The 16,454-nt window shown below is 43.0% G+C and overlaps 1 protein-coding gene across 6 annotated transcripts in view; it reads left to right on the top strand.

Annotated features, from left to right (window-relative positions):
* NCMAP (non-compact myelin associated protein) overlaps window positions 1-5,585 on the top strand; it is a 41,141-nt gene extending 35,556 nt beyond the window's left edge. For all 6 annotated transcript variants that reach the window (XM_047728528.1, XM_047728525.1, XM_047728529.1 and 3 more), the window contains 2 exons: window positions 34-118; window positions 2,800-5,585. In XM_047728528.1, the coding sequence (XP_047584484.1) occupies window positions 34-118; window positions 2,800-2,941 (227 nt within the window). In that variant the 3' untranslated portion in view covers window positions 2,942-5,585. The remainder of the gene's footprint in view (window positions 1-33; window positions 119-2,799) is intronic.
* Window positions 5,586-16,454: the final 10,869 nt, after the last annotated feature.

The raw sequence follows: 16,454 nt of genomic DNA, 5'->3' as shown, positions 1-16,454 counted from the left end.
GCACATTTGCCATTTCCACATTTCTCCTCTTAGGTTCTGGAGCCATTGTTGCTGGCATTGTGGTAGTTGTCATCATCATCTTCACTGTGGTTCTGATCCTGCTGAAGATGTACAACAGGTACACGATGCCCTGGGCTCTGATGGTCTTGTCCCTTCCGTGATGTCAGAGTGAATGGGAGCTAACGCTTGTGGGTGCCAGCTGTGTGCCACGCAGTACCCATGAGTCCTTCGTCAAATGCTCTAACCCTTTGTGGACCCTTTTTTGACATCTGTTCTCCTGTAGGAACTTCATGGTTACCAAATATTTTGGTACCTGCAGAAATATTTGTTAAATATAATAATCATCATGACAATGCTAATGGCCTTGAGCACTGCAGTAAGGTAACTTACAGTAATAGAATAATATGATTCAGTCTTTTTCTCTCAGAGAACCCTCTGCTAGGTTGTGTTGAGCAGACCACGTGAGTATTTAAGGTGGCAAATACTGGAATGCCTGTCCCCCCAGCTCCACTTTCTGGGACCCAATAGGAGGAAAGAACATCATGTGATTGCCCAAAGACTAAATGTTGTGTAATCACCTTTAAGTCCCAGTTTGGCTAGAAGGTTATTTTTCCCAGGCAAGAAATCAAAAGAGACTATAAACAAAACCACATCATAGAAGACTTGGAAGCCATTAAAAAAAAAAAAAAAAAGATACTGTAGAATGTGTTTATTGATGAGGAAAGCTGTTTACAATATATTGGCAAAGTTCACAAAGATAATATGTACGTTATAGTTATACATGTGGGTTACACGCACAAAGCCAAGGAGGATTCAAATTCTTCAGGGCCAGGTGTTAATATCCAGTGTGTCCGCATGATGGGATTGCTGGTTGGCTGGTTTCTGCAGGGGAGGGGGTACACGTCTTTATTTTGAGGAGGTGCCAACATGCATTGTATAATGTTATTTATAAAATACATGTTTTATATTATATATTATATGTGTATAAAATGTATATATTATGTATGCATATATGGTATACATGTATTGATCTCTTACGATGTGCGAGGCATGATTCTAAACGCCCTGTATGTATTAACTCATTGGATCCTCACTGCAACCCTACCAGGTGGGTAATTCTATGTCCCCCAATTTTGTAAGTGTGAAACACGCACTGGGAAATGAGCCAACAAGCCGAAGTTTACTCACCCTCACTGGCAGAGTTGGGATTTTTTTTTTTAAAGATTTTATTTATTTATTCGATAGAGATCACAAGTAGGCAGAGAGGCAGGCAGAGAGAGAGAGGAGGAAGCAGCCTCCCCGCCAAGGAGAGAGCCCAATGCGGGGCTTGATCCCAGGACCCTGGGATCATGACCTGAGCTGAATGCAGAGGCCTTAACTCACTGAGCCACCCAGGTGCCCCTGGGATTTTGTTTTTTAAGATTTTATTTATTTATTTATTTATTTATTTATTTATTTATTTGAGAGAGAGAGAATGAGAGAGCATGAGAGGGGGAAGAGTCAGAGGGAGAAGCAGACTCCCTGCTGACCTGGGTGCCAGATGTGGGACTCGATCCCAGGACTCCAGGATCATGATCTGAGCCGAAGGCAGCTGCTTAACCAACTGAGCCCCCCAGATGCCCCAGAGTTGGGATTTTAAACCCAGTACATGTGGTTTCAAAGAAAATACTCCCACCGCTATATGTAATAATAATAATAACAATACTTAATAAGTTATTTTTAAAATTTTGAGGGTATTACAGTTTGGATCCATCGCAGACCAGGAAGTGGCATCCAACCACAGTGTCTGCCTTTCATTCCTGGCCATCACTGCTGGAGCTCTGAGCCCTTTCCTGGTTGTAATTTGGGGAGAGATCTACCCACCCCACCCTGTTTACAATGATGCTGGGGCTGCAACTCAGAGACTGGAGCTCAGTCTTTGGTCTCTCAAAGGCAGGCAAGTCATTTAACCTCCCTGAGCCTTGATCGTGTCATCTTTAAAATGGAAGCCTCTCCAAGTGGGAGAGCTGAGTATCGGTTACGTGGAGCATGCCTTTGCTTTGAGAAGTATTTAGGGGCGATGTGGCATGACATCTGCAATGGACTCAAATAGTTCAGGATTTTAAAAAACTCTCTTGTGTATATATGTGTGTCCACATGCGTAAATGAACCGAGAGAGACAAAGAGGCAAATGTGGCAAACTGCTGGTAATCAGTGAATTGTTCCATGAAGGGTACTCAGGTATGAACTGTACTATTTGTGCAACTTTCCTGAGCATTTGAAATTTAAAAAAAAAAAAAAAAGTTAGGTTGTTAGGTCATCTTATTAGGTCAACAATTTCATGTAGACGTTTGAATTAATGATTGTTGTAGTCATTGAATTTTCTGACATATGAAATGAAAGATTGGATATACATTTTAAGTCCATTCTCTTCTCAATTATGCAAAAAGTTCTTAAATATTTCTAGCAATCGACTTGGCAAATGTAATATAACTGCAAAATTTAACTCACGCCACAACTTGGAATAGAAAAAAAATCATAGTATTTTCATTTTGTCTTTAATATAGTCTTAATACAGGACACTTTACTCATTCTTTAACAGGAGAAAAAGCATTTTCAATATCTAATCTAAGTTACGCACAAAAATGGAAGGGTCAGGCTAGCTGATGTCTAAGGCCCCTTCCGGTTAGTTGTACAATTCTGTGGTTGGCAATCAAGCAACGTGATTTAATGGTGATCTACGTTAATGTCCTTGCCAGAATCAAAATCACAGGGTATAGGAGGTGAAAGACTCAAGCATGCATGCGTGTCTCATTCCAGGAAGATGAGGACCAGGCGGGAGCTGGAGCCCAAGGGACCCAAGCCAGCCTCCCCATCTGCCTTGGGCTCAAACAACAACAGCAGCCAACACCCTCCTACTGTGACCTTCAGTCCCGTTGACGTCCACGTGGAGACTCGATGACCGCACCCCACCACCTTGGTGCTATCTTGGCCACCATCCAAAGAGCCTTCTCCATTCAAGACCCAGAAGCACATTTCTCCTCCGGCAGCTTCACTGAGTTCCTTCCCATTCCGGTTGGGTCAACAAGGGGCATCTCACGCAAGTCCAGATGCTCAGGCAGCCCCCCAACCCCACCCTGCCCCACCCTAGCTGCTCCACCTCCCTGCTGCCACCCTTTCAGAAAGCTGTGGAACATTCTTTTGTGCTCTGATGAGGAACGGCTGTGCTGGGAATCCACTGCAGTGGGTGTAGCTGTCTTCCCCACCGTTGCTAGACAGACAGCCCAGGGGTCTTCTGGTCTAGAGTCAGGGGTCCGAGCATGCTCCCGAGTATATTACCAAAGGGTCTGCTCCTGGGGTCCAGTCATAATAAGTGCTGTAGCCACAGCTTTGCAGAGCAAAATATTCCATGCCATTCATCAGGCACAGGGGAACTAACTTGGGCTAACTAACCAAAAAACTAACTTGTTAATCTATAACTTGCTCCAGTACTAGATGCCTGCTAGCTAGCTCATGACAACCAGTTAGCTGAATTCTCCATCTTTAAGAAAAGTTATGGAAAGACAGTTCTTCTCGAAAGTTTTCTACTTAATCGTAGAGACTCAGAGAAGGAATAGGGTGACCTTGAGGAAAGATGGCCTCTAGGCCAAAAGCTTAGTATAGTGTCTGTGGGCCTGAATGAGCCAGGAGCAGGTCAGAGCCTCTCCTCTCCCTTTGGGGCTGGATTAAGCCTGACTCCGTCTCATTTCCTGGCTTCCCTCTGTTTGGATTCTGAGCAACCCTCACTCTCTCCGGTCATACCTTCCCTCCAACAACCAGTATTAGAGACTGATAAGATTACAACCCTGTTTATGTGACCTGTGTCCGTCCCAGTCACCTTCAAAGCCCCAAATTCAAAAAGTGTTTCGCTGTACAGAGCTGATCTCTTTGACTCTTAGCCCAGAGAACAATCTGTTGAGAGGGAAAAGCATTTTGAAATTAAGGCTTGCCTTCCAAGCTCTACTTCCTGGTCAGGTGGCCTTGAAAGAGCGACATGAGCGCTCCATATTGGGTTTGCTAACCATAAGACTCACAGACTGACTTTAATTAGTCAAGGACTTGGTGGAGCCCCTCAGGTGGTCCCTGGCACTCAGCAGACACTTAATAAATGAGAGCTGGCATTATTGTTACAGTATTTCTTCAATTGTAAGACATATTTGTTCACATGCTAATGATTCTGAAACCAGAATATGTCTTTAAATTGGGTCCTTTAATGTAGTATTTTTTTCTCTCTCCAAAAGCTGTTTTTTTATTCAGTTGTGCACCATACAATTGAAGGCATCTTGGAAGCGAGGTAATAAATATTGAATCTGTTGCAGAAAGTGACACCATCTGACCTTTAACCTTAAATTCTAGGGGTCTCTTCCTCTTGGAGTCAGAAATCTCTTCTGAGGGGAAACTGAGGGTCAGGAATGTATGAAGGCTGACCCAGGGTCACGGAGTCACGTCATCCCACTATAAAAATGCTCTCTTGGATGTGTCCAGAAAAATACTGGCAAATTCTTCCTCCCCAAACATTTTTCCTCCCGACTGTGTTTAAATATCCACCAAGTACAGGTACTTGGCAAGATGCTTTCACATAAATTATCCCATTGGATTTATTTTTTCCCAATAACCCTGGGAGGAATTATTTGCTCTGTTTGCAGGTGAGAATTGCAGACTCCAAGAGAAAGGTACTTGTCCCCAGTCAGACAGCTAGTTAAGTTGCGAAGATAAGACGCAAACCCACATCTTTGACTCCAAAGTCTCTCTCAGTTGCACCACTTTCTTTCCTAACATCCTGGCTCAAAGAACATGAATTCTTTTATGGGCCGAACAGGAGGAGGACAGGCTTGTCCATGTGTCTGAGCAGAGGTCAGGAGTCTGGCCTCCAAACTGACCCTAGGAGCAAAGCCACTTTGGTAGCCTCCTTTGGGCTCCCAGGATTGGAGCCAAAGGACCCCTTTCTGAGCCCACCAAAGCTCTTAGGATTCCTGTTTCATATCCCATAACCCTTATATTCAAGGAGCAAGGGATGGAATGCCATCCAACCAGGGAAAGGCATTTCCTAAAGGACTCAAACCCCAAATAGATACTTTTTCCCAAAAGTGTTCTGCTTTAAAAAAAATTTTGTTTGTTTGTTTGTTTGTTTGTTTGGAATGTTCCAGCCCTAAAAGCAAACTCTTCTGCCCGTACTGGACTCTTCCTGGAATTACTAGAGGAATCATCCCTTGTTATATGTTCTTTTGCTAAATGAAAGCTTGGAAGTGGTGGAGGGGGGAGAGGCTGGGAGGTAAGGGGAGGCCAAGAAAGGGGTTTTAATATTGTGCTTTTAACTAATGAAGATAACTCAATAAGCATCCTTTAAGGGTTCCTATGTGCAAGTTGAGGTGCTACTAAACACATTGTTCCGGTCCCCACTCTCAAGGAGTCTGCCACCGGTCTCCTGGGACAGGTAGCTTGCAACATAGTGGAGTGTTTCATTTCTGTCAGGTGCCTCTCCTAACAGATGCCACCTTATTTGGCCGCTGAATCAATAAAAGATATTAAACATCTAAAGAAAAATGTCTAAAAATAAAGAGACTTAAATCAAACATTTGGTGAGTTGACGTCAATCTATGTTAGAGTTAATGAATACCTCTTCTAAGAATTTCCTTTCTCTAACCATGTAAATAGGGTCCTGTGGGAAAGCCTGAGCAGTTGCAAATTGTACTCTTCCTGATAACAGGTGATGGGGAAGCTGGGCTGCCAGGAACCGGCCTTTCCATGAGTGAGAAAACTTGTTAGCTTGATTAATTAATTAATTATTAGTTAGTTAATAATAGCTTGATTGTTACAAAAGGAATCCCATTTCAGAGCTTGCTATTAAACACCAGATGCGCTGATACCTTGAGGTTTAGGGACCCCTGGGAGTGAAGTAGACCTTAGAATGCAACCCAAGTCATCAACGAAGGAGTTTACAGTTAACCGAGCTTCTGGTGTGTTCTAGGTACATGATGGGTCTTGGATACCTACCAGCTCCTCTAACCGTTACAACCCCCAAGTGTAGGAACCATCGCTATTTTTACTCTGGGGACACAGGAACGGGAAGGTCACATGTCCTTGGGTGATGCAATGGACAGGTGGCATTCTTGTGGTGACCATTTCTTGTGTTTGGGGAGTCTGCTACTTTAAGAAGCAAGATCACCTCCTACTGTCAATGCTGAAAAGGACAGTCATCTTCCTGGAGTCCCTTGCTGCTAGGGTGAGGACCAGGGACAGAGGCCCGGCTGATCAGGTGCCCCCACAGTGGACTTTGAAGCCAGAAGTTGGTAACATCAAGGGACAGGGACCATGCAAAATACACTCTGGTGGCAGGTAGGTTGGCTTGCTGCCTTTCAAAAGTTAGCAACAGCAGCGGCTTGAACAGCATGACGGGCCCATTCTTGAGTCCAGCCCTGTAGCCGTGGAGTTGGCTATGTGAGCTTAGTTTGACAGGAACAGCTGTGGTTTCTACCAAATGGGCTCTTTAGTGTGATTTTAGGCCCCATACCTGACAGCATACCACTGAGACCAGTTTTAGCCTTCTGGAAATTCCAGCAACTACCTTGTTCCATTTTCTGCTTCAACCAGCAGTCACTTCCAGCTGCTAGTGTGGCTGCTAGTGTGGGGGCAGGGGACAGGATGGCTCACGGCCACCCCCCTCAGAAGTGGCTGCACCAGAACCCAGGTCTCTGAAGCTCTCGCTCTTACACATGCTTCCAGTGGGCGCTAAGTGATCAAGGGATCCACGATGTGCTATGGAGTCGTGGAGAAGGTAGAGTTGCCTCCAATGACATGTATCTCAGAGAATTTGTTAAGGAGGAAGTGTTGGTTTTTTTTTTTTTTTTGAAAGTTTTGTTTATTTATTTGACAGAGATCACAAGTAGGCAGAAGCAGGGAGAGAGAGAGGGGGAAGCAGACTCCCCGCTCAGCAAAGAGCCTGATGCAGTGCTCAAGCCCAGGACCCTAAGACCATGACCCAAGCCAAAGCCAGAAGCTTAACCCACTGAGCCACCCAGGCACCCCTAGAAGGAAGTATTTCAAAAAAGGACCTGGAAGAATGGAGAGGATTTCTTTTTTTAAGTTCAGATTTTTTTTTTTATTGAAATACCACACACACACACATACACACATATACACACGTATGTGTGCAGCTCACAAGATGTTCACAGACCGAGCTCACTTGTGTAACCAGCATCCAGGAAGCTCCCATCCTCTGCCTACCTGCCTCATGTCCCACAAAAGTTAACCAGCATCCTGACTGCTACCCCCCTAGAACAATTTTGTCCAAAAGTAGAATCACAGCGTAAACTTTTGTTTCTGGCTTCATTCGCACAACATGGCATTTTTAACATTTGTTCATAGTGTCACATGGAGCTGAAGGTCGTTGGCGCTCACTGTGGTCACCTTCATTATGGGATGCGTTTGGTTTATCCACTCTATTGTTCAGTGCACAGAAAAGTTGTTCCCAGTTTGGGTCTATAACGAGGAGGGCTGCTAAGAACAGTTTTGGTCATGTACGTATTTCTGTGGGGAATATTTCCAGTTGAGTATTATACAGGGTAGAGACATATTGAGCCTTTGTCAGCAGTGCCAAACAGAGTTGCACCAACTTACGTTCCCTCTCCCAGTAGCGTAGGGGAGTTCCTCTTCCTCCACATCCTTTGCTAACACTAGGATATTTTCAGAATCCTGAATTTCAGTCATTCCTATGTGCCCACAGTGGTGTCTCATGATAGTTTTAATTGAATTCCCTGATGATTGGTGGAACTGGATCTTTTCTTGTTTTTTTGTTTTGTTTTGTTTTTGTTTTTTTAAAAATATTTTATTTATTTATTTGAGAGAGAGAGAGAGAGAGAGAGAGAGAAAGAGCATGACCCAGGGGGTGGGAGGGCAAAGAGAGAGAGAAGCAGACTCCCCGCAGAGCAGGGAGCACTACACAGGGCTCAATCCCAGGACCCTGAGATCACGACCTGAGCTAAAGGCAGACGCTGAACCAACTGAACCACCCGGGTGCGCACCCCCCAGCATTTTTGTATGTTTTTTGGCCCTTTAGACTTCATCGTTCGTGAAGTTACTTTTCCATTTGTCCCTTTTTTTGGTTTTGGTTGTCTTCGTTTTTCATTATTGACTTGCAGGAGTTTTATGTACATTATGGATATGTCTTTCGTCTTTGTTATCCTGTGGCTTACCTTTATTTTTATTTATTTATTTTTAAAGATTTTATTTATTTATCTGACAGACAGAGATCACAAGGAGGCAGAGAGGCAGGCAGAGAGAGAGGAGGAAGCAGGCTCCCTGCTGAGCAGAGAGCCCGATGCGGAGCTCAGTCCAGGACCCTGGGATCATGACCTGAGCTGAAGGCAGAGGCTTAACCCACTGAGCCACCCAAGTGTCCCCGGCTTACCTTTATTTTAATAGCAGCTTTACTGAGATATAATTTCCATGCCATCAGGCTTACCCTTTAAAAATATATAAGTCAGTGGTTATTAGTATATGCACAGAGCTGTGCATCCATCAACACTGATCAAATTCCAGAACATTTTCATCACCCCAAAAAGAAACTCCATACCCATTAGCAGATGCTTCCCATAGTTCCCCCTCCCCAGACCCTGACAACTGCCAATTTACATTTTATGTGTGGATTTTCCTATTCTGAACATTTCTTATCCATGGAGTCAACAATATGTGGCCTTTTATGACTGGCGCCCTTCACTTAGCATAATGTTTTCAAGGTTCATCTATGTTGTACTGTGAAATAGTACTCTCTTCTTATGGATGAATATTATGCCATTATATGACTGTGCCCATTATATGGCTATACCACAGTTCATTTCTCTAGTCTCTAGCTGATGGACGTTCATATTGTTTCCACTTTTTTTGCTATAATGGATAATGCTGCAGTGAGTATCTCTGTACAGGTTTGGTGTAGACATACATTTCAATTCTCTTGGGCATGTACCTTAGCAGTGAAATCTCTACATTATATGATAACTCTGTAATCTTTTGAGAAAATGAAGTGAAACTGTTTTCTTTTTTTTTTTTTTAAGATTTTATTTATTTATTTGACAGAGAGAAATCACAAGTAGGCAGAGAGGCAGGCAGAGACAGAGGAGGAAGCAGGCTCCCTGCTGAGCAGAAAGCCCGATGTGGGGCTCGAACCCAGGACCTGGGATCATGACCTGAGCCGAAGGCAGCGGCTTAACCCACTGAGCCACCCAGGCGCCCCGAAACTGTTTTCTGAAGTGACTGCACCATTGTACATTTCCACCAGTGACCTGTGAGGGTTCCAACAGCTCCACATCCTTGCTAACCTTTCATTGTCCATCTTTTTTTTATCACAGCCACGCTCGTGGTTATAGAATAGTATCATTATGATTTCAGTTTGAATTTGCCTAGTGAGTAATGATGTTGAGTATCTTTGCATATGCATATTGGCCATCTTATATCACTTTTGAAGGGATGCCAATTCAAATCCTTTGCCCATTTTTAAATTCGGTTATGTGGGTTCTTTTAAATTATTATTGTTCCTCCTCTCTCTCTCTCTCTCTCTCTCTGCCTACTTGTGATCTCTGTCTGTCAAATAAATAAATAAAATCTTTTAAAAAAATTATTATTGTTGTTGACTTGTAAGAATTCTTTATGTATTCTGGTTACAAGTCCCTTATCAGATATATGATCTACAAACATTTTCTCCCATTCGTGGGTTGCCTTTTTACTCTCATGCACTTTCACTTTTGCGGCACAAAAGTTTTTCATTTTGATGAAATTCTGTTTATCTATTTTTTTTTCTTTTGCCAGTTGTGCTTTTGGTATTATATTTAAGAAACCATTGCCTAATCCAAGATCATGAATATTTACTCACATGTTTTCTTGTAAGAGTTTTATAGTTTTAGCTCTTATATTTACATATGTGACCCAGTTTGAATTAATTTTTATATATAGTATGAGATAGGGATCAATTTTCATCTTTTTTTTTAAAGATTTTATTTATTTATTTGTCAGAGTGAGCACAGGCAGACAGAGTGGCAGGCAGAGGCAGATGGAGAAGCAGGCTCCCGCCGAGCAAGGAGCCCGATGTGGGACTCGATCCTAGGACGCTGGGATCATGACCTGAGCCCAAGGCAGCGGCTCAACCAACTGAGCCACCCAGGCGTCCCAATTTTCATCTTTTAGATAGCCTATTGTCCCAGCATCATTTGTTGGAAGACTATTTGACCCCATTGAATTGTCTTGGTATCTTTATCAAAAATTAATTGACCATAAATACAAGGGTTTATTTCCAGACTCTGAATTCTGTTTCATTGATCTGCATTTCTATTCTTATTCTACACTGTCTTGATATATAGCAAGTTTTAGAATCTGGACATGTGAGTCCTCCAACTTAGTCCCGTCTTCTTTCTTTTGCTTTACTTTTCTTTTCTTTCCTTTTCTTTTTCTTTTTTCCCTCTTGCTCAAAATATTTTGGCTATTCTGGGTCCCTAACATCTCTGCATGAATTTTAGTACAAGCTTATCACTTTTTCAAAAATGGCAGCTGAGGGGTGCCTGGGTGGCTCAGTGGGTTAAAGCCTCTGCCTTTGGCTCAGGTCATGATCCCAGGATCCTGAGATGGAGCCCCGCATCAGGCTCTCTGCTCAGCAAGGAGCCTGCTTCTTCCTCTCTCTGCCTGCTTCTCTGCCTACTTGTGATCTCTGTCTGTCAAATAAATAAATAAAATCTTTTTAAAAAAATGGCAGCTGAGATTTTGATAGGGACTGCATTGTACTTATAGATCATTTTGGGGAGTATTGCCATCTTAATAATATTAAGTCTTCTGATCCATGAACATGGAATGCCTTCCCATTTATTTTGGTCTTCTTTAATTTTTTTCAGTGAAATTTTGTAGTGTTTATTGTTTAAGTCTTGTACTTTTATTTTTTTATTTTTTTTAAAGATTTTATTTATTTATTTGACAGAGAGAGATCACAAGCAGGCAGAGAGGCAGGCTGAGAGACAGGAGGAAGCAGGCTCCCTGCTGAGCAGAGAGCCCGATGCGGGACTCGATCCCAGGACTCCGAGATCATGACCTGAGCCGAAGGCAGCGGCTTAACCCACTGAGCCACCCAGGCGCCCCAAGTCTTGTACTTTTAAAAAAAAATTTATTCCCAAGTATTTTATTCTTTTTGATGCTATTATAAATGAAATTGTTTTTTTTTAAGATTTTATTTATTTATTTGACAGAGATTGAGAGAGAGATCACAAGTAGGCAGAGAAGCAGGCAGAGAGAGAGGAGGAAGCAAGCTCCCTGCTGAGCAGAGAGCCTGATGCGGGCCTCGATCCCAGGACCCTGAGACCATGACCTGAGCTGAAGGCAGAGGCTTAACCCACTGAGCCACCCGAAATTGTTTTCTTAATTTCCTTTTTAGGTTATAAATTCCTAATGTGATTTTTGTGTGTTGATTTCATATTTTGCAACTTTGCTTAATTTTGTTATTAGCTCTGATAGTTTGTTGTGTAAGATTTTTAGGGTTTCTACATATAAAATCATGTCATGTGACTAGAGACCATTTCACATTTTCTTTTACAATTTGGATGCTTTTTATTTCTTATTCTTGCCTAACTGCTCTGGTTAGAACTTTCAGTACTATTTTGAATATAAGTGTTAGGAGCAGACATCTTTGTCTTCTTCCTGATATCAGGGGAAAAATAACCAGCTTTCCCCATTAAGTATGATGTTAGCTGTGTTGATAGATGGGCTTTGTTAGGTTGAGGAAACTAGCTATATTCCTACTTTAAGTGTTTTTATCAAGAAAGGGAGTTGAATTTTGTCAAAAGATTTTTTGCATCTATAAGATGATCATATTGTTTTTGTACTTTATTAATATGGTATACATACTACATTGATAGATTTTCATGTGTTTTTTTTAATTAAAAAAAATTTTTTTAGGTTTTCATGGGTTAAACCAACCTCCCCTCCCACTGCTAGAATAAATTTCAGTCCTAGCATAAGGTCCTTTTTATATGTTGCTAGAATTTTTTTTGCAGTATTTTATTGAGAATTTTTGCAACTATACTCTCAAAAGATATTGGTCTATAATTTTCTTGTGATGCCTTTGTTTTGGTATCAGAGTAATACTAGTCTCATATAATGAGTTGGCAAGTGTTTCCTCTTCTATATTTTGAAAGGGTTGGTATTAATTCTTTAAACATTTGGTAGAATTTATCAGTGAAACCACTGGGTCTGGGCTTTTCTTTGTTGAAAGATTTTTTTTTAATTACTATTTAATTACTATTACTAATTCAGTCACTTTGCTTGTTGTGGGGCTATTCAGCTTTTCTATTTCTTCTTCAGTTGGTTTTGGTAATTTGTGGCTTTTTAAGAATTTGCCCATTCTGTGTAGGTTAGCTAGTTTGTTGGCATACAATTTTTTGTGGTATTATAATTCTTTTTAGTTCTGAAAGATCAATAATGATGTTACCGCCTTCATTTCTGATTTAGTAATTTGAATACTTCTCTCTTTTTTCTTGATTAGTTAAAGTTTTGTTAATATTTTTAAAATTTTTTAAAGATTTTATTTATTGATTTGCCAAAGAGAGAGAGATCACAGGTAGGCAGAGAAGCAGAGAAAGAGAGGAGGGGGAAGCAGGCTCCCTGCTGAGCAGAGACCCCCCCCAATGCAGGGCTCAATCCCAGGACCCTGAGATCATGACCTAAGCCGAAGGCAGAGGCTTAACCTGCTGAGCCACCCAGGTGCCCCAAGGTTTGTTAATTTTATTAATTATTATAAAGAACCAGCTTTGGTTTCATTAATTTTCTCTATTATTTCTCTATTGTGTCTGCCTTTCTAAGTCTCTTAATGGTGTGCTTTAATGAAAAGAACTTTTTAACCTGAATGGTAATTTACCAATGTTCTCCTTTATAATTAGTGCTTTTTGTATCCTGTTTAAGAAATCTTTGTCTACCTCAAGGTTTTGAAGATTTTTCTCATAAATTTTTTTCCAAAAGTCTTATTTTACTTTTCAGATTTAAATATACAATCCAGGGCACCTGGGTGGCTCAGTGGGTTAAGCCTCTGCCTTCGGCTCAGGTCATGATCTCGGGGTCCTGGGATCGAGTCCGACATCGGGCTTTCTGCTCAGCGGGGAGCCTGCTTCCTCCTCTCTCTCTCTCTGCCTGCGTCTCTGCCTACTTGTGATCTCTCTCTGTCAAATAAATAAATAAAATCTTTAAAAATAAATAAATAAATAAATAAATATACAATCCATCTGAAATTGATTTGGTATATGTGCAAGGTAAGGTCAAGGTTCCTTTCTTCCATATAGATGTCCTATTGACCCAGAACCATTTTTTTTTAAAGATTTTATTTATTTATTCGACAGACAGAGATCACAAGTAGGCAGAGAGGCAGGCAGAGAGAGAGAGGAGGAAACAGGCTCCCCGCTGAGCAGAGAGCCTGATGCGGGGCTCGATCCTAGGACCCTGAGATCATAACCTGAGCCGAAGGCAGAGGCCTTAACCCACTGAGCCACCCAGGTGCCCCCAGAACCATTTTTTGAAAAGGCCATTCTCTCCTGCAGTGTCAGCTTTCTTATGAATCCAGTGACTGAGCATGTGTGGTTTGGGTAGAAATTCTGTAGACCAAGAATGGTGGCAAAGACAGGTCAGGTGGGGGAAAAGAAAAGCAAGAATAAAACTTGGGAGTTAAGGCCAACTGCTCAGTTCACTTGCTCTTTCTTGCTTGCCTACATTCACGAGTGCATCCCAGGCCCTGGAGAGACAGTACTAAGCGAGATGGCTATAATCCCTGACCTCAGAGAACTTACTATGTAGCTTGAAAGACAGTCAAACCAACAACTACAATTCACAGCAATTATGTTTGTGATAGAAGGAACATCAGGGTTTTTTATAAGCCTCTTGCTGGAGTGCCCAGTTCGCCCAGAGCTTGGTAGTAGGAAAAGAGCTCCCCAGAAGAAATAATAATAAACTGAGAGTGAAAGATTGAATTGGAGTGAATCCGGGGAAGAGTAAGAGGACAGAACAAGAAATCAAGAAGAGAATCCCGCTGGTGAGAGAAGCTTTAGTTTAGCACATATCCAGCGGAGCGGTGGGAGATGGGAGGGGCGGAAGGAGGGAAGAAAAGAAAGACTCTGGTATCAAGGATCTTCAATGCTTGGTTATTTTATTTTATTTTATTTATTTGGGAGAGAGAGTGAGAGAGAACATGAGAGCTAAGAAGGTCAGAGGGAGAAGCAGACTCCCCATGGAGCTGGGAGCCCGATGCGGGACTCGATCCTGGGACTCCGAGATCATGACCTGAGCCCAAGGCAGTCACCCAACCAACTGAGCCACCCAGGCGCCCCTGCTTGGTTATTTTAAAGGCAGTGGGGAGCCATTGAAGGTGCTTGAGCATCGAAGTGACAAGTTCAGATCTGTGCTTTCAGATTAATCCTGCTGCAGTGTGCAGAATGGACTGGCGTGGGAGAGACTGGAGGCCGGGAGAACAATTTAGAGTCCATTGCAAGAAGTAGCATGCGCATCTGTTATCTGTTAGTTTTTAAATGCCTTTTCTAAATAGCCCTCTAATTGCAAAGTTTTGTTCTTTCCCCTTTTTTAAGTAGCTAATTGTGGGTGTGCAGTAACCCAACAAAAATGTCTCCAGGAATTGCCTCAGGCCCACTGGATGGGAGCACACAGCAGGGGCATTGTATCAACTCTGTAGCCTTTTGTCCCCCCAACACCCATTCCCTGCCCAGAAAATTTCCTGGCAAAGAAGCAAACGGCCGCAGTTCAACACATGCCGCTGTCCCAGACTCTGACCGTCAGCCCATGCTTGGGAGAAGCAGGTAGAAACAAGACTGACCTTCAGGTCTCTAGTGAAGTGAAGCCCTCTGTCTGATGACAGCCCAGGTGTGAGCAGAGAGGGTCCCCTCCCCACTCAAAACCCTTGAATGAATTTTACCGTGGCCCCTCGGGCTCTTAAAAATGCTGTGATGCCTTAATCAATCTCAAAGACATGTAACAGCCAATTTATTCATTCTTTCCCCCTTTCCAGTTCTTGCCTTGGGAGGCACATGGGAGTAAAAGAGATGGAAAAAATGTAAATGTGCGAGCATTCACAACTTTGTGTGGGTTTGGGTTTTTTTGGTTGTTTTTTAAAGGTTTTATTTTTAAGGAATCTCTATACCTAGCATGGGGCTTGAACTCACAACCCCAAGATGAAGAGCCGTATACTCCAAGACAGAGCCAGCCAGGCGCCCCAAGTATTCTTGACTTTGAATGGAGCAGTTTGCTCTGCATAGTAAAGATCAGAGGAGAGAAGAGGGTAATGTTTGTTTTGTTATGTTTGCTTCTCCCCTCTGGCTGGCCCCCTGCAGAAATCATTCTACCATTCTCTTCAATTCATAGCACGCTGTCATCTTTGAGCTCAGAGACCACACTCTTATTTCGTCTTTCCCGTTCACCCTGAATCCCCACTGCCACTTTTCTTCTTGCCGTAGACACTTCTCTTAATTTATCTAATTTGTCTCATATTAAAGTCAAACAAAGGTAAGCTTTCCATTGACCACATAGGGCCCTTCAGGTACTGTACTGTGCCACCTCTCTGTTTTCCTGGAGAGCAAAACTCTTCCAGAGTGCTGTCTTGGGAATGGCATTGGGAACAACGTGGTTGGGGACAGAATGGAGTGGAGGAGCAGCCCATACTCGTGGACAGAGGGCATGAGTGGAGAGAAGCAGATCCCACAGAGGGATAGAGCTAAGTGTCAAATGAAGTCACTGTCTCCATTCCTCTCATCAGCTGAATGGCCAGAGGCCTGGGGACCCCCCACCCAGGACTGCTGACCTGGGTGGCCTTGGGAGTGATGGTGACCAGACACAGGGGTCATGGTGACCTGCACGAGCACTTCCATGGCCATTGTCATGGGCACTTATGATGGATTTCCACCAAGAATACTGCCATACCCATGGCCATGGCCATATTCATGACATACCCATAGCTGCAACCATGGACATTCACATGAGGATTTGCACCATGGCCACAGCCATGGCCACTCCTATTTTAGCCCTACCACGGAGGACATGAACATGGCCCTGAGCACAGCCATAGAAGCCATAAGGAGTCTATCGCTCCAGGCATCAAGCAGGATCTGGACACTGTGGCTGTCTGGACCTGTGGGGCCACAGTGCCATGTCCACAACTCCTCTTTCTTGTCCCAGAGGAGTCCATGTCCCTGGAGCCACGCTCCCCTCCAGATTTAGTTCCATTTTGCCTAGGGTGAATTCCTGGCAGATGCCTTCTTGCTCCTCGTCCCTCCTTATTCTCTCTGGAGCACCATGAGAGGTCCCCGTTTGTCTGTGGGACTGTGGGCAGTCGGAGGAATTGTCACCTCTCTTGTGGTAGAGAAATTCGTGAGATACGTAACAGGAAGATATGCACACGTTCAGGGTTACAGGTG

This window comes from Lutra lutra, chromosome 4 (assembly GCF_902655055.1).
Source record: "Lutra lutra chromosome 4, mLutLut1.2, whole genome shotgun sequence".
Lineage (NCBI taxonomy): Eukaryota > Metazoa > Chordata > Mammalia > Carnivora > Mustelidae > Lutra > Lutra lutra.
This window is presented reverse-complemented; position numbering and strand designations above follow the sequence as displayed.